The sequence below is a fragment of the Epinephelus moara genome, chromosome 21 (assembly GCF_006386435.1).
Source record: "Epinephelus moara isolate mb chromosome 21, YSFRI_EMoa_1.0, whole genome shotgun sequence".
Classification (NCBI taxonomy): domain Eukaryota; kingdom Metazoa; phylum Chordata; class Actinopteri; order Perciformes; family Serranidae; genus Epinephelus; species Epinephelus moara.
The window spans coordinates 23504607-23530721 of NC_065526.1; the positions used below are offsets into that span (position 1 = coordinate 23504607).

A 26115-nucleotide genomic window follows, 5' to 3' on the forward strand; every position below is an offset into this window, starting at 1 on the left:
CTTGATTTTTACTAATCCATAATATGAAATATCGCCTAACACCACTTAGCTAGCTAATGTTGGAGCTCAGCAGAAGAGGACACCATTAACATTTAGTGAATGTGCTAGTCATAGGCATGAGCCTCCTGCCGAAAGTAGCACGCTTCCTTCTGATCGGTGATACGGTTGGAAAAAGCGTCGGGCAGAGAAAATAGTTCCGACACAGCTCACAAGGTCTGTGGATTATCTTGAGTAAGTGGGTCATGATTTCTGGAAAGAGACATTGCTGTTCAGTTTTTCAAATGTATTTTTTTGTCACTTTGAGCACCACAAGCGGAGTGCCATCTAGTTCCATTATATTGGAGAGAAGGCAGACATTTCTATGGCCAATATCTCCAACACTCAGCAACTCACACCAAAATGATCAAGACTGATAAATAGCACTACATGTAAGAGGAAAAATTTGTATCTTTGATATTGGGGTGAACTATCCATTTAAAAAAAAGCGTCTCAAAAGTAATCCATTAAATGTGATCATTTTTAGACCTTTTTTTAAATAAAGGTCTTCAGGATTTCTGCATATATCCTGATTTTGTCTGGATACACAGATTCTATGGAGTCAATCCTCTAGGATAATCTGTAAGTGAATGCAAACGATTGCAGTATGCATTTGGCAAAGCACCAAAGATTTATTTCATTTGTACATAGATTGTAAACATACTGTAATTACACAGGTTTGAAAGCGGCTCTGAGGTCTATGCTATTATAGCTTTAAGCTAAAGAGGTGGAGATGCAAACAGATCGTGATCAAAGTCAAATCTGAGTCAGAGAAAAAAAGTGGAAGAGATCACAGTGCCTGGGCTCAGCAGAATCAATCACATGAACCCAAACACTTAGAGCCACTAATCCTCCTAATCTTAAATTATCATGGCCAAGGAAGGTAATACTGTATGTATAAGGCAGCGCAGAATCACAAAAAAGGGCACTTATCATTTCTGCTCTCAGATAGCCAACAATTCACACATTCAACCCCACATTTTTCAGAATCCAGTTTTAATATTTTTGAATGAACAATTCAAGGCACATGAAAACATTTTGTTCACTGTTACAAAGAAAATCGACAGGGTTTGTTTGTCAATTTTGAAATAAAATCACTTATTGGATGAATTTAACTCCACAAAAAAGTAACGTTCAAACTTGATTGTTTTATCAAGATATAAACATGGTTGAAGAGCCAAATTTGTCCACATTTTATTAAAGAAACTGAGGTACAATATAACATCTGGGTGAATAAAGTTTGGAAGAGTAAGCCCTTACTTACAGTATTTATATTACTATCTCATTTTATTATGGCTTAATATCCCTACGAGCATACCAAATGGTATGTCATGAAAAAAGACAAAATGCTTTTCGAGTTAGGTTTTATATTCCAGTTGTGTTTGCTCTCATAAAAATCAAATATTGAATGTTATATTATTTACAAAAGGATTATTTTGTACTTACAAATTTGAATGTTTTCAAAAGACATAATATTTCTTAGCAAATTTGTTTTTAACACATCAAATATATTCATTGGATTTATTTTTTTATATAGTTTACCAAATACTTATTTAAACTCTAAGAGCTTGGGCACATGCACGTTTTTAGAGTGGATTCGGAACAATATTGTACAAAATAATAATAATAATTACAGTTTTATCAAAAAGCACTTTTTGTAGCACCTTGAGTGTTTTGTGATTCTGCACAAAAGCACCTCTGTGGTTGTATTCAGAGCAGCACCTGGAGCATCCAGAGAGGGAGGCGTGGTGGGAGGGGAAGGACAAGGGAGGATGGGGCTTGGGGTGAGTGGATCCTCTCTCTGTTGCTGAAAGTGCGCCACTGTCCGCCACGGCATCAAATGTCCTTTTCCTGATGTCACTCCCATTAGTACATGTAAGTTAAAGTCATGTGATTCTGGCCCTACAAGGGCGAGGAGTAGTTTCCCCTGGTCAGCGCTTTCATGACAGGGCAGAGGGGCACTTCTTCTTCTCCGGGCTTGAGTGGATCTTCTCGGCAACAAAAGAAAACACAGGTTTTTTTGCTTCGCGGGGAGAGAAGGTAAAAGGTTGTCGGATCTCAGCGTGCGGGTGTTAATATGTACCCTCTGACCCTGTCCTTCAGCGGGGAGTAGGGGCGTGTCTAGCCGAGGAAACAGACGGGGCCGACCTCAAAGCCAAACCTCTGGTTGGATTCCCCAAAGTCATTCAGCATGACGTCAATGATGGGCAACTGGTCGATGCGGGGAGTGTTGATCTCCATCACCGTCTTTGAATAGCCCTGCTTCAGCTGTGAACACAGGACAGACAGCTATTTAGTGAGGTGCAGGAAGGTTAACAAAATCTTTAACAACACTTTGATAATGAAAATTAAAAACTAAACAAAACAAAAACAACAATGGTGCCAATCATCTTGAAAAGCAGACAGAAATGGATAAACTGATTGAGAAATAATACGGACTATCAAATGCTTGGCTTTAAAGAGCTGAAATGTGATTGTATTGCTAGTACAAAGTAATGCTGAGCCATAATCATCATTTGACATATAATCAAAAACAGTTTTGATAACAAGCCTCTCAAATGTGAAGATTTGCTACTTATCTATTTTTTTTTTATATCAGTTTTAATTTCTTGTAAAGTTGTTTGCACAAAAGAAATAATGAGGATATCACCTAAAGCTCTGGATATTGTGATGGCTATCTGTCACTATTTTACAGACAAAATGATCATTTGAAATAATTTAAAGGTGTCCCTTTATCTGTTGTATAAGTGTAACAAAAGGTCCTAACTGCTGTTGTATCAACAAAAACTGTACGCCATAGAATTTCTACTAGAGCTGCAACAAATAATTATTTTCTTTAGTGATTAACTTGGTCATTTTTTCCAGTAATCATTTGATAAAAAAAAAATATATAAAATTGTAAAAACTGCCCATCACAGTTTCCCAGAGCCTGCAGTAAAATCCTCCCTTTGGTTGTTTTGTTTGACCAAGGCTTAAAAACGGCCATATTCTCCATTTAATATAATAATACTAAGAAACCCAGCAAATATTCACATTTGAGAAGCTGAAACCACTGAATATTTGTAATTTTTGCTTAAAAAAAATTCAACTTAAATGAGCTGTATGCAACATTTAGAGCATATCTATGATACAGTCTGAGCCAGGATTGCCTACATAAGGCTCTCAACATGGAGGTGGCTAAGCCGGCAGCTAGCAGCTAATGGTGGAGGATCAAGGGGTGGAGCTGACTGAGAAACTGAGGACACTATCAGCAGACAGACAGCCTGTCATTCAAAGCGGCCCACCCTTGATTATGCAGAACTTTAAACCTTAGTAAAATTAAAACAGGTTAGTTATATAAAAATGTACCCCCCTGTACAGCTGCTATGAAGGGGGGAATTAGCTATAGATACAAAAACTGTTTTTTTGTACCAGGCTTTAAACATGTCTTTTTCTGCTGTAAAGTTGGGCATTTTAATGCAGGGGTCTATGGTGATTGACTGACTTCTGGAGCCAGCCTCTAGTGGCCATTAGAGGAACTGCAGCACTTACGTGTTGGCTTCATTTTTCAGCCCTGGAGGTTGCTGCTTGATTACAACAGGTAGCAAGATCCCAGAGGCCCCACAATACGATATTATCACAATACAATATTATTGCACTATTAAGAACATTGCGATATGCTGAGTATTGCAATAAAATATATTGCAGTATACTGTGATTTACTACCTTCTTTCCACTGTAAATTGTGTCCCAAAAGGAAAACTTAAAATGTTTTTAGTCCATCCATCTAACTTTGCTGATTTTTATTGCAGCAAAATTTCAATCTATTTCATTATTCTAGTTGGCTATAAAAAGTTGAATTTGTACTTGTAATATTAATAATTTCTTATAATAAAAAAATCTGTATATGATACTTTATTGATATGATATTGCCAAACAAAAATATTACTACGCTGTATCTATTTTTCCCCCCACCCCTAATAGCAAATAGTTGCTTGCTGCTATTTTAATGCTCTGAATGTGGTATACAGCTCCTTAAACTACTTAATCAATAATCCAAAAAAATTTGTGGATTGACAAATCAGTTAGATGTCTCATTATTTCAGTTCTACTTTCCACATTAGTCACTTAATTTGAATACTGTAAATCTAGTGCATAAACAGGAACAAAAATCAAATTCTGCATTCGATGCCTCGATTCTTTTGGTCTGTAAATGTTGTTATATGACATTTTTCTACAACAGTCTACATATTTGCAAGGATTAGTGGGATTTCATGGGATTTCGAAAAAAGTTAGGAAATGAGTGTTTACCGAGCAGCCGTCCATCAGCGGCTTGATGAAGGGATTATTGTCGTAAGACATCTCCTCATCGTTGGAGCCCAGGAAGCGCAGCGCCTTGTCATAGTTGTCAGCCTTGGCGTCGTACCAGGCCACAGACTGATGGCAAATGTAGGTGAAGTTCTGCCGTGCCGAGGAGCTCAGCAGCTTCAAGAAGGTCATCTGCACTGTGTTGATGGTGCTTTCTGCCATGTCGACGTAGTTCAACTGGGGACAGAGAGAGGTGGAGGGAAGGACAAAGGGAGTGAGAGAGGGGAAAAACAACAGGGAGAGAAGTAGAGGAGGGGTGAGGGATGGTTTGACAGAACAGTTGTAAAGAAGGAAAGATGGGGTGGAAAGGACATTAAGGAAAGGAGGGATGAGAGAGGTAAGGGAGGAGATATATGACAGAGGGAAGCAGGGTGGGAAAGAGAGAAAGATTTACTGTAAATGAGACAAAGTGATAAAGCAGCAAAATTGAAAAACTTATCTAAAGAGGGTGTGTGCGTCTACTGGGTGGTAATGGAAAAGAAAATAAGAAATCAAAAAGTCATGCGGGTGGACTCACAATTTTGCCACGTTTAAATTCACTGAACCATGAACCTGGAGCCTCCTTGGGCCAGTTGGATATTCTAACCTAGAATAAAAAACAAGCACAGATATTAAGTTAATGACGATTGAAGAGCATTAAAACGTGTCACTGCTGCAGCAGCTGTACACAGATCTTTATTAAACAGCTGCAAATAGCCCCGACGTTTTGTTGTTTTTTTCCCCTTAACTGTATCTAACAGGTGTTAACATTTGCCGGTTACTTACTCCTGTGGATTTCTTATCTGGGTAGATGCACGTTTCTCCGCCTGCTGTGAAGTTACAGAACACTTTGATGGCGTCTCCTATGCAGCCCTGGTTTGGATCAATCCAGTATTCACCTGAGAGAGAAACAGAGCCTTGAGACAGAGTAGAGGCAGCGGTAAGAAGCACAGGTTTGGCCTCCTAGAGTGAATACTACCTCTGCTGTTATTTCATCCTCAACACAATATTGCTCAGCTTGCTTAAAAACACTGATCCATTATGTATTCCAGGTTGTGGTAGAGTGTCCGCAAGGAGGTTAAAGCTGCTTGTTCTTACCAAGGGCGAAGCTCTGGTTTAGAGCTGCAGTGCTTAGTCTAATACAGGGTTGTCAAACTCGTTTTAGTTCAGGAGCCGCATACAGCCCAATTTGACCATAATTGAGCCAGACTTGTAAAACACAACACAAACACCCCCTAATGTTTCCCTTTCTCTTAGTGTAAAGAAGTACATTCTGAAAACATTCATCCATTTACAAAACAGATGATGAACAGCCTGAGACATCTTAAAAAATATGTGCAATAACAACAATATGTCTCAGTTTTTTCTCACATTCAGTCGGTCTACTACCCACAGGTGAATACACTTAACACTGCTGTGTAGTGGAAGCTATCGAAGAAGCAGGTTAAGTTTTCTCCGGCCTTACACAACATTGACAAATCGAACATTTGGCCAGTACCTCAGCAATAAGTGTCCACCGATATTGTTTAAAGAGTCTGATACAGCTGCTGATTCACAATATTTTGCACAGTTTTATCTTTAAAGAAGACCACAATAAGTATTCATTTTTTTCAGAGAAATGTATTCTGGTCAAGGTGAAAAGCCTCTGAAGCAGCATTTTATATGAAGTAGGCTACACACAGTTTAACTTGCTCCTTAAACCTGGCACCTCTTAGCCTTCACAAGTGCATCAATATTAGGTGTGTAAAGTCATCCAGTGGGCCGGATTGGACCATTTGGTGGGCTGGTTCAGGCCTGTGAGCCGCATGTTTGACACCACTGGTCTTATTTGAGTTTAGTTGATCTAAATAATGTTAATTAGCAGATATTTTGAAAATCTATTAATAATTTTTTAGGCAAAAATGCTCACATTTGATGGTTCCATGTTTTAAAATGTGAGAATTTGCTTCATTAAACATATAAACGTCAACTAAATATTTTTGGTTTTTCACTGTTGAACAAAACAAGACATTTGATGGCATGATCTTGTGCTTTAAGATTTTGAGAAGGGAATATTTCACAACTATTTAAATAATGGTTAGTTGCAGCCCTACTTTAGTTTTAAAATACACTATGATGCTTTTGGTTAGCCACACACACACACCAAATGCTATTTCCTGCATTTCTATACATTCATATTATATCGATCTAGCAAATAACAATGACATTGGTTGTTTTTGCTATGTCAAATTTTATATCAAAGCAATTCACCATTCACTAAGAGCTCTGTCCTTCACTGCCTTATTTTTGATTGATGTTTATGTTTTTTTTTACAATAATCCATCCATCCATCCATCAATCCATTATCTGTGACAGTTTATCCTAGTCAGGGTCACTGGAGGGCTGCACCCTATCCCAGCTGACACTGGGCAAAGGCAGGGTACACCCTGGATGGTTCGCTGGACTATCACAGGGCTGACACACAGAGACAGACAACCATTCACGCTCACATTCACACTTGGGCAATTTAGAGTCAACATTTAATCTAACCTGTCTTTGGACTGTGGGAGGAAGCTGGAGTACCTGGAAAAAACCCACGCTGACATAGGGAGAACATTCAAACTCCGCACAGAAGGGCCAGGGAGCCTCTTGCTGTGAGGCAACAGTGCTACCCACTGCACCATCGTGCTGCTGTTTTAAGATAATATTAAATGTAAATAAAGATGTAAACTAAATACATTTTAAGTCCAAAAAAACATGCTCAACATTGTCTCTCAACTTCTCTCTTGCTCTCTGTCTCTTAGGGATTTTGGCAGTTGGATACTAAGAGGACACTGTTAAAGAGATTTGGTGAGTAACTTGAACTGAAACTAATAAAGAATGGGGACAACACTCAGTCACTTGTTTACTACTGATGCTGACCTATACTGTATGTTTACTGTGTGTTACTGCTACAGCTGTAGACCAAACACTACTATTGATGAATTCTGTCCCATTGTTAATACTAATACAAACACCGTCTCTGTCCTACCGTCGGGGTAGTCAGGCTGGCTGAGGTGCAGGTCGTTACAGGTCCTGGCAGGATTGTCTTGGGTGCCCATGGGGAACTTCATGCGCTCGATGTCCTGTTTGAGGTTGTTGAGAGATCCGAAGACATCCTCCATTCCCTCCATACCAACACCATTTACACCGTAGTCTGCCAGCGCCTCGTCTCCCTGCATCTCAGTGTCGCGCCTGGTCTTTCTGGCAGACTGCTGGATGGGCAGTGGCTGGACGATGTCGCCAGGTGGACCCTGCAATACGGAGGTTAAGGTCAAGCACATTACTGCTGTTAGAAGAGTCTTCATGGTCAGGAATAGGCCTGTATCCAACGATTATTTTTTTGCCTTTTTTTTTTTTTTTTTGCTACAAGCGGACCAGATGAAATGTCTTGCGAGAGAAAGCTGCTCTTGATTGGTCAGAAATTCCCAAAATCCAGGAAGTAAACCAAACGTTGAAGAAGAGTACACTTGCAAGATAAATGTGACACTTTCTAATGTCACAATGGAGGGGCAACTACGCAGGTTGATTTTAGCGCTGGTCATCGTGGACTACATTGCTGGCATTGTTCATTTTAGTCAAACCATACAGTTTGAAAACGAGGCGCGGCTCCAACTAGAAAACAATGTTTTGATGCACTGGATGTGCTGAATGTGCATATTAAGGCAGTACAGGAGGAGGAGCACATTAATAATCCTCCAGGACTGTAACATGCTCATGTTTAACCCAAACAATGTGTAATGCGACTGCAGTTGGTTCTGATCGAGGTCGGAACACGTTCTCACCACAAACAAACTGCACCACAGATTGTTTGTAACCGGACTGAGAGCACCTCTTCAAGAAGGTCTTGGTCTGGTTGTTTTGGTGCACACCTGAGTGCAATTGCTGTGTTCACACCTGCCCAAATGAACCGCACTTAGGGGGCAAACAGACTTGGGTTTGCTTAAAGCAAACCAAACAGGGCAGGTGTGAAAGCACCCTTAAGCTGTCCTGTGAAGTGAAGGCAAAAAGCCTCCCCCAAAAAAGAAAGACAATAAACAGGTAACTTACAGGTGGTCCAGGTGGTCCAATCACTCCAGTGTCTCCCTTCTGACCTGTTGAACCCTGACAGAAAACAAAATACCATGGACATAATTAAAAAGAACCCCATTCTCATAAAACACATATTGACCAATGAACAGCAGCGAAGCACTGAAGAGGATAAAACCAAAACTCACAGTTGATCCCTTGGAGCCTTTCTGTCCTTGAGGGCCCTGTTGAAAAAGCAATATTAAAAGATGAACAACAGTCATGATGTAACAGACTGGAATGATGCTTCATCAATAAGAAATGGAACTTACAGAAATACCAGGGGGACCAGGAGGGCCGAGAGGACCTTGGAGACCACCAGCACCCTTAGAACAGAGAGTAGATGAGATCAGTCAGAATGCAATTAATAGATGTTTCATATAAGCTACGAAGTTTGATTCATTTGTCCAAAATATCTTGCAGTTAGGGCTGTATACATGGTTGAAAATTTGGTTAATGTATAAGCATGGCGAGTGCATGCTAAATTATGTACTGTATACAATAAGATGTGTTCTACTGTTATACATTACATCAGATAAAACTCTTCACACATGTAAAGACCTTAGTTTATATCTAAATTATCTCAGAATCACTCATTTGGACACCAGAAATTAGTAAAATGATACTGTCTTCATGTGATGCTAACATCCTGTGACATCCTGTGATCCTCAAGTTCACTTCCTCCCCTATGACTGTACAGTACAGTAGTCCTGTGGGAATATAACCTCTAACTGTAAGAAAGACACCTTTGAAGTTTATGCAGCGCTTTGACTTTATGAGATTCACATTCCTGTGGAGAAGATGGAAGAGTGCATTTTAATAAAGCACACTCTGCCTGACACTTACAGCATCACCCTTGCCACCTGCAGAACCCTGAGGTCCAGGCAATCCTCTGTCTCCCTTCTCTCCGGGCTCACCAGGAGGTCCAATCAGACCGATAAGACCAGGGTGACCCTGGAGGAAAAAAGGAAGAACAAAAAGAGAGACAAAAGCATTGAAATAAATTCAGAGAGCAAAACAGTATTTGTACTAATTATCCGTTTGACAAAAAGCAATTTTCACATCTACTAAAGTTTAATTTCGGTTCATTCATCATCTGCAGAAAATGAAAGCAGTTTTTCACAGTGAAACCGAAATGCAAATTCAGCTGCGAGTTTATGCACAGTGTCCTGCCAGACGACCTCAGCACTGTCTTTTCTCTGCCTATAAATAATTAGTGTGTTTATGGTGGTCATCATATTTAACAATGGCGGTCTGTCTCGGCACCTGCTGCTGGCCAGAGTTACGGTTATCTGCGTCTGACTACTGCATGCTGGCATTTAACCAATGACCATTACAGCGATGATATTATTGAACTTATACATATTCATTCTCCACATTAAATCACCGTGAGAAAGCACAGAGCAGAAGCTTTCTCCATTTTTACCGGGAGAGACTGAACAAAGAGACAGAGGCAATAGGCCCAGATGTTTGCTTACTTTGGAAGCTGCAGATAAGGCGCATAAGGAGATATGAGAAATACACAATAAGGCAATTTGAGATTAGCATCGTAATAACGTCTTACCTTCTCTCCCTTCCATCCAGAGTCACCTTTCATACCGGGAAGTCCAGGAGGTCCCTGTGCAAAGAAAGAATTGGTTTGTGAGGCGTAACTGACAGTCAAATGAAAAGGCATTATCTTACAGTGACAGCCATCGCTGATCTCTGAACTGATGGTGACTGTTCTCCATTCATCCTGCTGAGGTACTGCTGCAAGGAATACTTAAGGGGAGTAACTACAAATTAGTTTCCTGAATAATCAATGAATTTTGTCTAGAAAATGTCAGAAAAAACACCTGAAAAATCAATTGTATTATTTAAATGTCATGTTTTGTCTGACCAGTCATCTTTACAGCTCGACAATACTGTAATGCCACTACACCAAAATTGTGTATATTGTACATTTAAAAAAAAGAATATTTATTAAAGCGTATGAGAATGAACCCTATAAAAAGGTAATTTCGAAACTATACATGAGCCTTCGACAGCTAAAAACCAAAAATACATTTAGAGTTAAACCAAGGTGGGAAAGTGAGGGTAATCTGACCATCGCACAAGAGGAATGGGAAGAGATATTTAGACAACAATGGAAAACAACAAGCTCTCCATCATGGAGAGAATGTAGTTTGAAGAATGTCATCAGTTACTTCTGTACTCCTGTTCAGAAAAAATCTTTCTCAAACCAGACAGACAAAGAAGCAAATCACTTTCATATCTTTTGATGGTGCCCCTCTGTCACTCCTTTTTAGTTTAAAATTAATTGCATTCTTTTTTTCTAGCCAAAATAACCTTTAATTTTGAACTGATGTACCTGATTAGATTGGAGAAACTCGAATTGAGGAAAAAGGATAAATATCTGCCAAGAATATTATTAGTGGCCTGTAAGAAATCCCTAACCAAAAAATGGCTGACAAAAGAAATTCCTAGTATTGATGAATGAATTGACTTGGTATATAATATTTATGTAATGGAGAGAATGGCTTTTAGTTTGAGACCCAAAGGGAATTTTGCAGAACTGGACGAAATGGTTCGTATATGTCTCAAACATTAGACCTGATTTTGTCTGAGTTGTACTAAAACACATTGTGGTGTGATAAGTAGCCCCCATTGTCTCAATAGCACAATCTATTTGTTATTTACTCTCATAATGCGTTCATAAACTAATAAAAAAGAGAATTACAAAATAAATAAATAAATTTAATCTCCAGATTATCAGTGTCTTTCAATGGCTAAAAGGCATGCAACCTAAGACCTTTTTAACAAGGAGTGGGCAGGCAGTGCTGCAGTATCGGTAAGCTGTTTTTTTAGTTATACAATAACTATAACTATTTTTTATTTTTTTTACTGAGCAGGTGAGAGAACACGTCTTACGATAGGTCCAGGAGGGCCGTCTTGACCAGAAGCACCAGGGAGTCCTTGCTCACCCTGAAAATAAAGAAAAACATGATTACAGTATTTAACTAAAAACATGAGAATAATGTAAATACTAGATTTTAAAGAAACTACTAATCCATAAACAAAAATTCATTTACCACTTTAAATTCTATGATGCGTCACTGCCATTATGTGAAACCACCTGCGGCATAAAAAAATAACAAATGTATGAGCAAAATGTACTCACCACAGGGCCTGGGATTCCACGCAGTCCCTCGGGACCACTCTTTCCAGCAGGACCCTGAGGTCCCACAGGACCAGTTTTACCAACAGGCCCCTCGGCTCCAGCCTCTCCCTGTAAAACATCAGCACAAAATAACATTTACTCCCTTTTCATGGGTGACAGTTAACTTGCACAGCAGCTGGATGCTCGTAATATGGCTACTGGTATGTGTGTGACAACATGGAGATGCTACTGTTCATTCACAACAACAATTGCGGCTCCTAAGGTTAGACAGATGCTGCAACAGCATCAGTTATATCAGAACTAGAGAGTATTTCTTCATTGTAAGAGGAGCATGACAATGAAGATGTAAAAGATGTTTTTATTCTTCTCTCAACTGGCTTTGGCTTCCGTGATAGACAGATGATTCATTTAATCACCTTCCAAGTATTGTTTTAAAGTGCCTGCCCTTTACCAAACAGTTTCCATTAGAGCTTTTCAGATGGTTTTGTGTAACGTATCAGGGCTCATCAATTATGTATACTTGAGTCCTAACAAACACGTTGAGTGCATTTCCTTTCTCAAAAACACTTAAAAAGCTGATTTTTTTTTTTGTCAAAATCTACAAATACAACTTGAAGCTGTTACTTTACGTGTGGTCAAATGTGTCTCGTCACCAATGACAACCAGCCCTTTATGCAACATAATAATTAAAGCAATCCTGCAATGTTTTCCTTCCACAAAAAACCTAAGATTGGAAGGATTTGAGGATTTGCAACATCCAAACAGATCAAATGTTACCAGATCTCGCCTGTTGTCTCCGAGCAGGAACATCAAGTTCTTACGTATTGAAGTTCCACAGATGTCATATCGACGAGGATGATAGGAGGAGGGGATTAAATTGCTCTGACAACCAATTAGGCCTGGATTTGACACTCTAGGATCACCACACAGGCTTTGTCTTGTCTCCATCAAATCAACTCTAATCCCTTACCTCAATGTGGACAGAATGTGCACTTTGTATATCGTACGCGTCTGTGTGAGGGATGGAGAGCGACAAAGAACAAAAGAAAGAGCGAGGCTACGTCTGAGGTTTGTCAGGTTCTCTGTCTGTGCATGTCTTTGAACCAGCTGATTTGGAGACAAACAATTTCTTTAAGGCGTACAAAGGTTTTTTTCTTCTTCTATTTGATGCTCCTCAACTGTGCAAACAGTAGCATGTTATGGATTTTAACAAAGCAATCAAATCCACTGATAGCCTCAAGAAACCCCTACCGCTTCTTTGGTGAGACAAATTGGCCAATTTTCTCAAAAATACAAGATCTGAGCTGAACACATAAACGTACACCTGAGCAGGATATTACAGGAAAAGGTTTAAATCTGTGTTACTTTGCCCTTTATATCTTCCTCTGGACATCTACCTTTACAGACATTTCTTTCAATATTGTTTGACTTTTTGGCAGCAAAGTCTTGCAGCCATTTATGGAAACAAAGCTAGTCAATTTAAAGGAATACTTCACCCCCAAAATGATCATTTGTCTACCAATAACTCACCCTGTCATAAGCTGAATTTGCAAAGAAAACTTTGCTTTTCCCTCGTGCCTCGACAGTAAATGAAAAATTAAAAAACGGAGAAAATTCTTGATTAATTGAAGTCATTGGGGGCCGCGTTTAACAACAGTGAGACTGTAGCAAAACATCTGTTTACAAACTTTCACACAACTTGTGCAGTATAATTCAAGTCTCATTTATCCAGTCGTATGCTCAGTACTTCCCAAACACATTCATTTTCACTAAAACTTTACTGTTTAAAATACCTCTACGCTCGTTTGAGCCCCTTCACTGGCAAGGAGAGCTCCAGTCACTCAGTCATGCTTGTCACATCCTGGCCAATGAATGAGCTATCTGTGCCTGAGACTGTTTAGCGCAAGTGTTTTGAATAGTAACGTTTGTGTGAAAATGCATGTGTTTTTGGGAAGTACTGAGCATAGGACTTGATAAATAAGACTTAGATTATACTGCACAAGTTGTGTGAGAGTTTGTAATCGTATGTTTTGATATAGTTTAACTATTGTTAAACGTGGACCAGGACGAAGGAAGAAAAGGAAGAATCTTCTCTGTTTTCCGATTTTTGGTCACCATGGAGGCATGTGTGAAAAAAAACAGGGTGAGTAACTGATAAACAAAAAAGAATTTTTTGAGTGAAGTACTCCTTGTTGTGGGTCCCCGTTTTGTTTACCTTGCGCATGAGGAAGCACATACCCAACATGCGTGCGATACACAGTCTTATCAATAACATCACACTAGCTGCATTTAAAGTAGCCGCACTTAAACAGAAAAAAAAAAAAAAAACAGTTTGAAACCGGAGGCGCCACAACTAAGCAAATGGACGGATGCAATTAATGAGATCGATGAAATGGAGATGATAAACCACAGCATTAGAAATCTAGATAAACCATTTGATATAAGATGAAAGAGACTGCAGAAAATACAAAAGTAATGAGGTAGGGGGGAATGAGGGAAGAAAAAGGGGGAGAAGGGAAAGATCTGAAGGGGCAAAGAGAAAAAAGAAATCTACTTTTTCTAGGATACCTCCTGAACAAAACCTATTTATTTTGGTAATCCTATGTATGTATGTAAGAATGTATCTGTGTATTATTATCTATATTACTGTCCTATCTATTTTATTATTATTTTGTTTGTTTGTTTTTCTTGGTTTTGTTATTTGAGATGTTGGGATCATGGCTGGGGTAGGAGGGATGTACAGTAGCTATTGTAAAGATTTGTTTCTATGAGAAGCAGCCCAACGAGTGTAAGAAACTATAATTTTGACAAATACAAAGTATGAAAAAAAAAAAGGTGTCACACTATTCCACTCAGCTATAAGTGGCGGTAACATGCCAATATATTCTGTAATGCAGCAGCAAAGCTCAAGAAGAAGGCTTGATGTTATAAATACAAATGAACAGAAATATTTTACCAAATGATGGTGAAGTTTCCTGAAAGTAACTCTGCACTTTGTTTCTAATTATTGGGACACATCACTGTTCTTGACAGAAAAGCTCCATTTCAACTCTGTAGTTATTCATTATTAGAAAGTTTATTCTTCACACTGTGTATGTGTAATTGTTTGCTGCCGGCAGAGAAATTTAAGAGTTTGGCATGTTCATGTGACCTGCTGTGCACTGACGCTCAAGGTTATGCAAGCAAGTAATTAGAGGTAATTTAATAACTGGACATGTACCAATGGCACACTTTGTCTATTTTTACTATAATTAGTACTGAGTAACACAGGTCTTGTCTGAAAACTTCATAAAAATTCTAAGTAAATATGAACCTGAAAAATTAAACATTACCTTTAACTTTGAAAACCAACTATTTGAATTTGTGTGGTTTTAATTCCCCTCTTTGACATTTCCAGAAAGTAATTTTAATTTTTACAGATCTAAAAAATGTAATAAATCTATATGGAAAATTTAACTTAAACGTCTGGATGTATCTTTCTTGGATCACGTGACTGACAGAACATAACGTGATAGGACAAACGATTGATCAAATCACAGAGGCTCTAGGCTAGGGTGTTCCCAGCATGAATTTTCCATCTTTGAGTCTTAATATCACCATTTAATCTTTTGAATATCTTGACTTTAGCAACTTGAATATAACTGTTTGAATTTTGGACACTCATGTTTATGAACCCTAAATTATAATATAACAACACTGATTCACAGATGGTTTGGAAAGTTAATTCAGTGGTGTTCAAATATCATGATTAAAGAATCAGCAGCAGTACCATTTCACAATTAGGTGTTCCGTTGCTTGCAAGATTCAAATTAGAGCTTTCTTTGAGTCCATATAATTATCTTACCCTGATTCCAGCTAGACCGAGATCTACAACTTCAGTAGTTGATTATATTTTGTATCAGACGGTCGGCAGCTTACCTTGGATCCCTTCTCTCCTTGTCTGCCCTCCTGACCTGCTGGTCCAACAGGTCCCTGAGAAGAACAATAAAAAGCAATTACAGTTTTATACATAAATACACAAATATATGATTTTAATTAAAAAGAAATGAACTTATAACTACACTCCCTCATGCCAAAACCGTTTATATAAACCTACTGAATAGAGAGAAAAAAAGGTAACTCTTCTCTAGAAGGGAAATTCTCCAACATTTGCTGACAAGCAGTGGTTTCCTGTACAAACTAATTGTTCAGCTGCTGCACGCTCTGACCTTGAATCTTTTTTAAAGGGAGAGGGTGAAACAGGGCCAGGCGACATCAGCGCGAGCAAATTGCCCTACATTCCAAACATACTGAGCTAAAAGCACATCAGCATTTTCACCAAACAGCCTCTGGTCAAAACCTTGTAAGTGGGCTGTCATTTGCCATTAGAAACCATAATCAAATAGACCAAACAAAAGCCACTGGTCCTCAATGTAGGTTATGAGCCCTGGCAACTGTGTATGTGCATTAGTGACTGTGCGCGTGTGTGTGTGTGTGTGTGGAGGCATGCGTGTATGCACCCGTGCGTGCTTGTGTGCTAATGTAGTCAAGCAGCTGCACGCATCAATGAGCACCAAACCTGAATCAATTTCGAAGAGATATTGGGAAAGAGACTAAACCCGAATTACCTTGGTGAAGGATGAGAAATCATATCGCAAAGTCCATTAATATGGACATGGAACTGGGGTCTAATTTGTTCTGTAGCCTCTGTCACCTGGATGGTATCCCTTGGAATACAAATTGGGGATCTAAAAAGTGCTTACCATACCAACATTTTTAAAATGTATGATCAATCGTCCGAGCCTGCTTCTTAATTCGAGCCACAGAATTGCAGGAAAACAAGCAAATTAGTGCGTCTGATGCTTAACAATGAACACATTTGGCAGCGAAGCACAACCATGGGTTGATATTTTTTAGACATTTAATCTCAGATATGCATCTACCCGACAATCACCTTGTGTTTAACATCTTACCACAAGCTGTGTGGTCATGACGAGGTTGAATAGTTCTTCTGTTGCAGCTACAACAGGCTCTATTTTAATCATATTCCAAATTCTGCAAGGTCAAAAGAATGGCATTGTGAATCCATTCAACACACGGCTCCATCTCTTATTAAGAGTGATAGAAGAAGTACTCACATCTTCTACTTCAGTAAAAGCATCAATGCAGCAATTTAAAAATCCACCATTACAAGTAAGGTACTACCAGCAGAAGTACAGAGGTGTTATCAGCAACATGTACTTAAACTTTTAAAAGTAAAAGTGGTTGTTCTGCACCAGAATGACCCCTCTGACTGATGTACTGTTATAGTATATCATTGGATTCTTTATACCGATGCATCATTGCATATGTAGGATTTTACTGTTGTAATTGGTCAAGGTGGAGCTAGTTCGTTGCTAACCCAGGGTGACAACATAAATCTGAGGGGTTGTAAGATGATTAATGGGGCGGGAGAGAAGAAGTTCTACAACACAAAATCAAATTAATTTTTGGACTTTCCTCTAATCTTTTTTCTTGTGAAATATTGGATACTTGTAACTTCTTGGACCTCAAACAGTAATTTCACTGTTACGATCTGAATAATTTAGACGGTAAATCTCTCCATGGTGGAACTGCTGACAACTTACAGACATCTAAAATATGACAAGGGGCCACAAACTGTAAAAAAAAAAAAAGCTAGTATATATTCACTTTATTTTAATGCAGTGCATTAGGAAGTAGTATAAAATAGAATACCCAAGCAAGATATTAGGACCTCACATATGTGGTGCTCGAGTACATGTATGCATTTTCTGTCACTGATTATTCATGATTCCAAGTTGCCTGAGTCCAGAAGCTTGGAATCTGACTCCACTGACTTTGAGTTGACTGATTCGTCCAGCATCATGACATGAAACATTAGTTTTTGGTTGAAAAATAACTAATGAGCTCTGCGCTTTGTCAATCAGCTGCATGGGTGGGACTAACAGCGTTATCAAGATGGGGTACATTCAGTCTGAAACCAGTGTGTTTACCATACCTCTATGACATGCAACAGCTGCATTGTTTATGTACTGTGTACAATGTTTGCACTAATACACAGAGGAGGCAGCAGAGCTGGTTGGTACGATGCTCTAGAGGATAAGTTACACTCTACTGAGCATCATCTCCACCAAGGTACCAAAACAAAATTAATTTACTTGAAATATCAAAAGTTTCTATTTCCTCCTGCCGTATTGTGCCAGCCTTTTATACAGTGTATTAATGGCGCGCTTTATTGCCAACTGTAAAACATTATTACAGTAAATGGAACGCATCGTAAAAAATGCCACGCTAGTGAAATGAAATAATGTCAGCTCAAGTCTGATGTGACGGAAAGGGCATGGAGTGCCAGATATTAAAGTGACAAGTTAATTTCCTGACGTTAGCAGCAGCAGATGCTGTCCTGCTGCTTCCACATTACTGCAAGTCAAACCCACAATATGTCAATATTCTCCTCCAGAATGATCTCTGTCTGCAATTACTGGCTATTCCACACACTCAGTTTTACTAATGGACATCATTTCCTGTCAAACAATTGTATATTAATCTGAAATACAAACATAAAAATGCTGTCTCGCCCTGCAGTGGGTAATAGCTCGCAAGCCTGTAAGAGCATTGTGAATCTAAAAATAGAGAACATCTCGAGAGCTTAGCAGAAGCATCATCTCATGCATCATTTTGGAAATGTACTCACCCTTTTGCCCGGAGGTCCTGGTACTCCAGCCTCGCCAGATGGACCTGGAGGGCCCTAAAATAGAGTAGATAGAACACTTGACTCCACTTCACAGAAACTGAAGAGTTTTGTTGCATGGATAGCTGTACTTTGTGAAAAAAAAGAAAGAATATAATGTAACTTTTTATGCCTGTTTTTGGGTCTCTTCCAGGCTCCTTTTACCATAGTGTTGCTTTACTTTAGCGTGAGGCAGTATATTTGAACAAACCTGAATTTAAAATGTAAAATAAACTGCAACATGACTTCAAATGACACTGTGAGAAATTTCATTTCAATCAGATTTTCTAAATTTTGTTGAAGAAAACCAGAAAATTGAATTACAAGATACTCAAAATGCTGTTGATTCAAACTATTGTGCATTCTTCGGTTACTACACACCTAAGGGTTTAATCCTCACATCATTATGGAGATGGGAAATTCATACTAGTTACTTACAGGTTGTCCGGCGTCTCCATCATCTCCTTTGTCACCTGGTAAACCATCAAGACCCTAAACAAAATACATAAATGACATCTGTCAGCTCTTATACTGTACCGCAACACCATTTCACATCACAGTTGCAACTATATTAATGGCGCTAATAGGCACATTTTACATAAAAGAAAATATACATATAAAAACAAAAACAAAAAGCTCCTAGAAAAAACAGAAAATCAAGCACTTACAGGTAAAAAGCATTTATTGCCACTCAGTAAATGGTACAACATCCTAAACGCAAGATTGATTGAGGGATAAATGTATCACTTACACCAGCACCAGGCTCACCAGGGGGACCGGGGTCTCCTGGGAAGCCGACAGGACCCTGCAGACAGATCGAGACACTGAGAAGACTGAGCTTGACTCAGATATGTGACAGTGTGTCAACAACAGCTCTGACAGCAGACAGCTCGACTGAGAAATGTGACACAGTGATTCTGCAGCTGACAGATTTAATAATGCATCAGTCATGGCTCTGTGTGTATGACAGCGGCGGTGACATACGGGGTTGCCCTTGGGACCGTCATCTCCGGGGGGTCCGCGTGCACCGGCAGGTCCAGCAGCTCCGGGTGGGCCGGTTTCTCCCTTCTCACCAGTCTCTCCTCTGGGTCCCTGTGGGAAAAATGCATCACAGGCTCGTCACTGTGAAGACGCCGTAAGGGCCATCTACGCTTCTCTGACAATAGCCTGCTAAATAAGGCACAGGACATATGTGTTATCAAATCTGTCACTGCAGCTGACATCAAAACATGGACCAAACTGCCCCAAGACCTCAAAGCATGACTCTTGGAGTTTTAAAATCCACTAAATCATTACACTAAACAGTCTTAACATTACAATATCTTTCTTTTCTCTGGTAATCAGCAATAGTGTCTTAAATTGTTGGCTCCGACTAAGAGCAGCAGTTGGAGCACCATTACAAGCCCAGAATCGTTAGTTGGCCCATTAGAGCAGCACGCTTCTCTAGTCGATGCCAGCATGCACCTTTGAAATTGACCCCAATGTGATGTGCAACACTGGCTCTATCTGTCACTGTAAACAGATCTGTGGCAGCAGGTAGATACATCAATACAACCTGATAGACTCAGACTCGAGGAGGGTGGCTGGCCCGAACCTATAACTAAGGTGAGGCGTCCCTGGTCTACACAAGCAGTGCTTAGCCTGGATCAATGGCACTGCTCTGATGTGTGAATACTTTATCCTGATTTATACCAGTGGAAAGTGATCAGCAGAGGCACTTCTGCAGGCAAACAATGTCAGCTGCATTATGAAGCTAATGTTGAGCGTATTATGTGGATTGATGCAGGTGGTGCCCTTGTAAATGAACGTTAAACAAGTTATGAAAAACTGAACTTTCTGTCATTTAACACTAATTTTTTGGATGCATTAAATAACAAAATGTTATTGTGGAAAAAACCCCAAGCTATTGTGATGTTTTTGTCACACAAAATGACTCCTGGCATGTTTTGACTTTTGCCTCTAATAACAGCCTTGTACGGGAGGTTAGATTAATGACACCTCCAACACTGGAGGTGTCCAAATCTGGCTGAGCTAATTATCTGCTGAAAAGCCCTCAGGTTGCTAGCATTGCTACACATCAGCCTGCAGTAATACCGAGGTGAAATACTCAGCGGCGGAACAGCCCCCACAGCTTAAGTGTCAAATATTAAACATAACTTAATTAGCTGCACTCACAGATATTCTCAGACAGATGGTTTAAACAGTCACAATTACATACTTTTCTGGGGATGAATTGTACACGAGGGCACACTGCTTAATTGTGTGTCGTACCACTTGCCATACATTTTAAGTGCTGTTTACACATATTAAAATAGTTGGTTATCTTCCTTTTGAAAATAAAATAATGCTATCTGAAATGAGATAATTAGTAGTTCAGCATGACACTGTACTTACCCCAATACCAGGCTCTCCAGGTGATCCTGGGTTGCCAGCTTCACCGGTTTCTCCCTGTTACATCACAGAGAAAATGTCGGTTAACGGGGACTATCACACTTGCAGGAAACAATACAGACAGTGTTATCAGCTGAGTATCTTTTAGTTTGTATGTTCCACTTTGATGTCAAACACAAACTTTTTTTTTTTTTTTTTTTTTTGCAATAATACATAGTCGTACAAATGGCTGCTCCGAATGTACTTGTTGTGGGGCAAAACAAACCAAAAGAAATGAAAGGAATTTATTTTTAGGAGCTTAAAAGTGGTTAGCAAGTGCTTCCACAATTGAGACATATTGGTTCTTACCTTCTCACCAACACCTCCCATTGCACCGATACCACCGGGAGGACCTTGAGCACCCTGTGGATAAATCACGAGCACAGTCAGGGATTATCCAGAAGTAAGTAAAAGTAAAAATCATATATGAAAAGTATATAAACACTAGATTTTTTTTGAAATCATGAGAATGTTTGCAGCTTTGTTAGAAGGAAAAAGATCAAACTTACGCTAGCTCCGCTGGGACCCTGAGGACCTCTGGGGCCAGGAGGACCAGGTGGACCCTGTCAGGAGGAGGAGAAGTTATTTTTAGCATAGAGCAGTGCCAACATTGCTTTTTTTATGCATTGCAGAAGCCAAACCAAATGTAAGCTTTACATTTTAATGTCGAAAATCCAATGAATTGCTTGGTGCTGTAATTTTGTTGTGTTTCTTATAAAGGGTACCAGAACCTGAATCCGAATCAGACTTTATCACTACACGTATCTGTACGAAGAATTTAAGTGAAACCATTAAAAACACTGAGAGGCATGATATGATGATATACAAATACACAAAATCAATACATTCACCTACAACAAGTTTACAGGGGAAGTAAGTAAAGTTCTCAGTGGCATACAGCACAGAATAAAGCTGACCATATAGGAAACGTACATCCCCTCAAATCAAATCCGCACATTATTTTAACTGAACTCACCACCCTTTAGTGCTATATTGAGAATATTTTCATTGCAGTCTAACTCGCTAACTGCAAAGTTTTCACTAGCAGAATTGTTTGTGTCAAAACATCTTCCACAGACTTCAAGAAATCTGCCAAGAGGCTGGAGGAGTTGCCAAACTCAGCCACGAGCCAAAAACTTCACAACAATCAGCACAATTGCCCACCTCTCTGTGTTCTACGTGAAAACAATGTGAATCACCGCCTGCAACGGAGAAGAAGTAACAGAAAGAGCTGCACTCACCATCGGTCCGACGTCTCCATTCTCTCCCTTCTCGCCGGGAGGGCCGGGTAAACCCTGCAAAGGAGACAAGTATTCTTCAGAACAAAGAAAAAGGGGGTCATGTGAGGGAGCTCCTGAGACATAGCTGCGCATTAGAAAACCCACCGACAGAAGCAGAAATACATTTTCACCGCTCATTAACAGGTGCTTACAGATGATGTGTATTGAATAGTGAGGTTTAGGATGCAATGAGATGGAGAATGCATTAATACAACAGAACCCCTGAGTGTAAACACACAATTAGTCAAAAAGGACACCTATTGTAATTAAAGGGTATGGGAGGCTTGGGGATAATCAGCCTGTGTAAATTGCAGGGTGGGAGCTCCATCCATCTATGTCCACAGGAGAGTGGAAACAAAGGGGACGGCACAGGCGGTGCATATTACCCAGTTTCGGGATTCAATCATGTTTGACTTAAACAGTTTGAATGCAACTTGGAAAGGTGTATGTGCAACAAAAATGAGGGAGCTCTCACGTCCTACTGTTGCTTATTGTCTATCTGCATAATTGTAGTTATTATTTGCTGTGTTGGTTAAGCTGCGATGATGGAGCGTGCATAATCAATAGGTGGGTGGAGAGCAGCGGTAATGATAAGTTACTGTGAAACCAAAATGACATGGGTATCGATCACTGAGATCACATATGTGTAGTTTCAGCCCATTTTGTTGATTTAATGCACCTCTGCAATGGCAGCGAAGGCTAATTTATAACACGTTCTGACTGGGACTTTAGTCACAGTAATAAAGCATGACGGTAGTAAGAATGGAAAAATAAATAAAGCATCAAATAATTTCATGCATTATGTTCAGATGTGGCAGGCTCGTGGCTAATGATGGACTTGTTGGGCTTCTTTGTGAAATATGTGCACTGATGGATCAGCAGGCTGGAAAGAAGAGGTGTAATGTGAGTGAAATTACCTTTACACACACACACACACACACACACACACATATATATACACAAACAACTACACATTGCAGAGCAAGTACATAAATGTTTACTTATGACCTGGCATTTCTGTCTATTTTCCACTCTAGCCTTGAACTATAAGGACACTCTGGTGTAATCAGATCTGATATTTACTCTCCTCTCCATCCACATCTTAACCTCTTAATCTGAAGAATTCATCCGCTCAGCGAGGACTCCAATATTCCACAGCAAACACAGCTCTGAATGATGGGAGCCTTTCAAACCAAAGCCATTCATTCCCCATAGTCAAAAATCATTAATGCTACAGATAATTGAATTGAAGAGCTGAGCTCGCAGTGGCTGCTGCCATCTATTGAAGGGCAGCTTAGCCAAACATAATTAAAAGAGTGGAGATGGAGTGCATTATGCCCAATTAAAAGCCAATTGCACTTAATAACAACGTTATCTGGCCCTATTGACCAGCAGGGCTTCGCTCTAATTTCATCCTCGGTGAGTCCTTGGATAATTGACTTTTAGATATTCTACAATGTGCCGTTTCTTTATTCATTTGCCACCAAAGCAAGTTTCTTCAACTTGAGCTCGTCGGCTTAAATGAGCCAATGCTCTGCCCTTTTGCTGCTTTCACTCTGTTGCAGTTTTGAGGAAAAGAGAGCTGAAAGAGCAAAGTCAAGTGGAGCAGTAGTCACATAATGCAAGTCTTAATCTTGTTTTACATCACGATAGCAACATTTAAAAAGCGAACACAGAACACACTGTATAGTTTGCAGTTAGTTTCCTAAAGTGAGACTATGTAGCTTCTGCTGAACGGCACAAAGTGTGGGCACAAGAGAAAGTTGCAGCATGTTCTAGCATGCTTGTAACAATTGCAAAAATAGAAAGAGTGATGAAGGCAGTAAAATGACTCAGCAATGTCAGAAACACAACATTCGCCACTAAAGCTACTGGTTATACCACACTACTTAAGGTTGTATATACAAAACCTGTGAGTTAATTGAACCAGAGGAGGCATGCACTTCATTGGTTACTGTTTCTACTTCTTGCAGTTTGCAAGAGTAAGAATATGTTATTATTCTCTCAAAGTTAAATACAAATAGAATCACTTTAATACCAAAAATAGGTGCTAATACGATGTGCATGATATCAAGAAAAACACTTTCTACAAATCAATACACTACCACTGTTAAAAAGATAAATAGCCACAAATCGATGTGTGTTGAAGTGGAAAATAAAACTGTGGGTCATTTATTGATAAAAGCCATCAAATATCATTCTCCTGCACAGCATTTAATATGCATGATCCATGTTTGTGTAGGCAGGGTGTCCTGGTGGCCAGACAGATACTCAACAAAGCAAATGTGTATCAAAAGCACCCCTGCTGCCTGTTTGCTTCAAAGTTGCTGCCCCTTTTCTCAAATCCTAGAAAATAAATACTGTATGGATATTGTAATACATCTATTATGAGGGATACATTAGTTTTTAACATTTATACATTATACTACATATATTAAAATATCTGATCCTATACAGGCTACCACAGAAGTTGGTCTCTTATTTGGGCCTGGGAGCACTGCAAGGAAGTGGTTTACTGCATGATAATGATGTAGTCTGAGCAGAAAACCAACGGCAGTCTCCCCCTCCGCTATTAACAGTGCGGCAAAATGCCAAATGCAAAATGTTAGCAATAGTGATGGATTTTGAGAACTGTCTATGCTACGGAAAGTCCTTGAGGGGGGAAAAAGCATTATTTGCCTAGAAGCAATGCAAAGTGTTATTAGGAGCTGCGGCTGCATTAATAAATTATGCTCTGTTTTGATGTAATGTAAATGATGTAAGGAGAGGTGAAATGTTGTCGGTTTAAGGGGTGTGGAGGAACTCACTCTGCTCCGGCTGGCTCAGACAGAGGGAAAGCGATGTGCATACCTACTAGGCTGGGTCCAACGTGATCTGGTTGTCATGTGTTCGGAGAGGGAGAAAGAGAATCAACATGAGTGCGTGCGTGTGTGTGTGTATAAAAGACTTACCTGCAGTCCGATGGGTCCTGGCAAACCAGGGAATCCTCTGGGGCCTTCGTCTCCTTTCTGGCCAAACATACCCTGCTGCCCTCTCGGTCCAGCCTCGCCATCGCTGCCCTGTGAGAGGTCAAAGCTCATTAAATCTAAACATCTTTATGCGGATCCCCATTAGCCAGAGCTTCGGCAAAATGCAAGTCCACAAACACTGGTATCTGTGGAATTTCTCTTTTGGGATTTCTTTGCCCTCTTAATCCTTTTCAAGGTTATGGACTTTATCCAAGCTCACATGGAAGAGGGTGGGTCGATGCCTGTATTCAAACACAGATTAGGACGGGCAGTTTACCTTAATGCCTTTTCTGAAGGTCACTTTATGGCAATTTCATCCATCCATCAATTCTCTACACCCACATGTTTTCGCTCAGGGTCATGAGGGGGCTGGAGCTTTTCCCAGCATGCACCCTGGACAGGTCAACAGTCTATCTCAGGGCTGACGCATAACCACACATTTGCACTCACAGGCCATTTTGAGCTTAGAACCAAGCTACAAATCTTTTTAACAGAGAAGCCGATTTGGACATTTGGAGGAAAATGCAGACTGCAAACGAAACAGGACAAGGGTGAGGCAACAGTTGCAGCCACAGATCTCCTGTGCTGCCGGGCTACCTGGGGAAACAGCAGCCAGATTACCAAAGCTCCTCATCAGGGGAACGCAGGATACAGTACAGGATAGCCACAGGGTTACGGTAAATAGCGTATGTGAAAGATGCTGACTTCATCTGTGAAGTCAGAGGTGCACGGGGCTACAGAGGATAGAAAGGGGGGAGACTACAGGGAAGGAGCGAAGTGCTGACAAACTGGGAGTTTTCAGTTCAAACGCATGTCAGCACTTGAAAGTGCTTGTGGAGCTCTCGTTGAGCCCTGGGACATGTAGGCAGCCTCAGGCACTGGTAGTGAATGCAGAGCAGTTTAGAAGGAAATGTTGGGTGATTACAGGTAGCGGGAGTTTAGCTTTGAACTGAAGAGTCAGAGACAAGGTGGACTAAAGTTTAGAGAGACTTTAACCAAACAAAAAAAAAGAAGAAAAAAAAAAAAAAAAAGCCAAAAATCTGACTGGCCTGACAGCTC

At 39.9% G+C, this 26115-nt stretch overlaps 1 protein-coding gene across 2 annotated transcripts in view; it reads right to left on the reverse strand.

Annotated features, from left to right (window-relative positions):
• Positions 1-642: 642 nt before the first annotated feature.
• Positions 643-26115, reverse strand: part of LOC126382824 (collagen alpha-1(XI) chain-like) — a 101867-nt gene continuing 76394 nt past the window's right edge. For both annotated transcript variants that reach the window (XM_050032911.1, XM_050032910.1), the window contains 22 exons: positions 25000-25107; positions 22010-22063; positions 21278-21331; positions 21078-21131; positions 20733-20786; positions 19323-19430; positions 19090-19143; positions 18777-18830; positions 18303-18356; positions 15527-15580; positions 11609-11716; positions 11359-11412; positions 10013-10066; positions 9295-9402; positions 8721-8774; positions 8598-8633; positions 8431-8484; positions 7373-7634; positions 5149-5261; positions 4901-4969; positions 4327-4560; positions 643-2304 (listed from right to left, as the gene is read on the reverse strand). In XM_050032911.1, the coding sequence (XP_049888868.1) occupies positions 2158-2304; positions 4327-4560; positions 4901-4969; positions 5149-5261; positions 7373-7634; positions 8431-8484; positions 8598-8633; positions 8721-8774; positions 9295-9402; positions 10013-10066; positions 11359-11412; positions 11609-11716; positions 15527-15580; positions 18303-18356; positions 18777-18830; positions 19090-19143; positions 19323-19430; positions 20733-20786; positions 21078-21131; positions 21278-21331; positions 22010-22063; positions 25000-25107 (1941 nt within the window). In that variant the 3' untranslated portion in view covers positions 643-2157. The remainder of the gene's footprint in view (positions 2305-4326; positions 4561-4900; positions 4970-5148; positions 5262-7372; positions 7635-8430; positions 8485-8597; positions 8634-8720; positions 8775-9294; positions 9403-10012; positions 10067-11358; positions 11413-11608; positions 11717-15526; positions 15581-18302; positions 18357-18776; positions 18831-19089; positions 19144-19322; positions 19431-20732; positions 20787-21077; positions 21132-21277; positions 21332-22009; positions 22064-24999; positions 25108-26115) is intronic.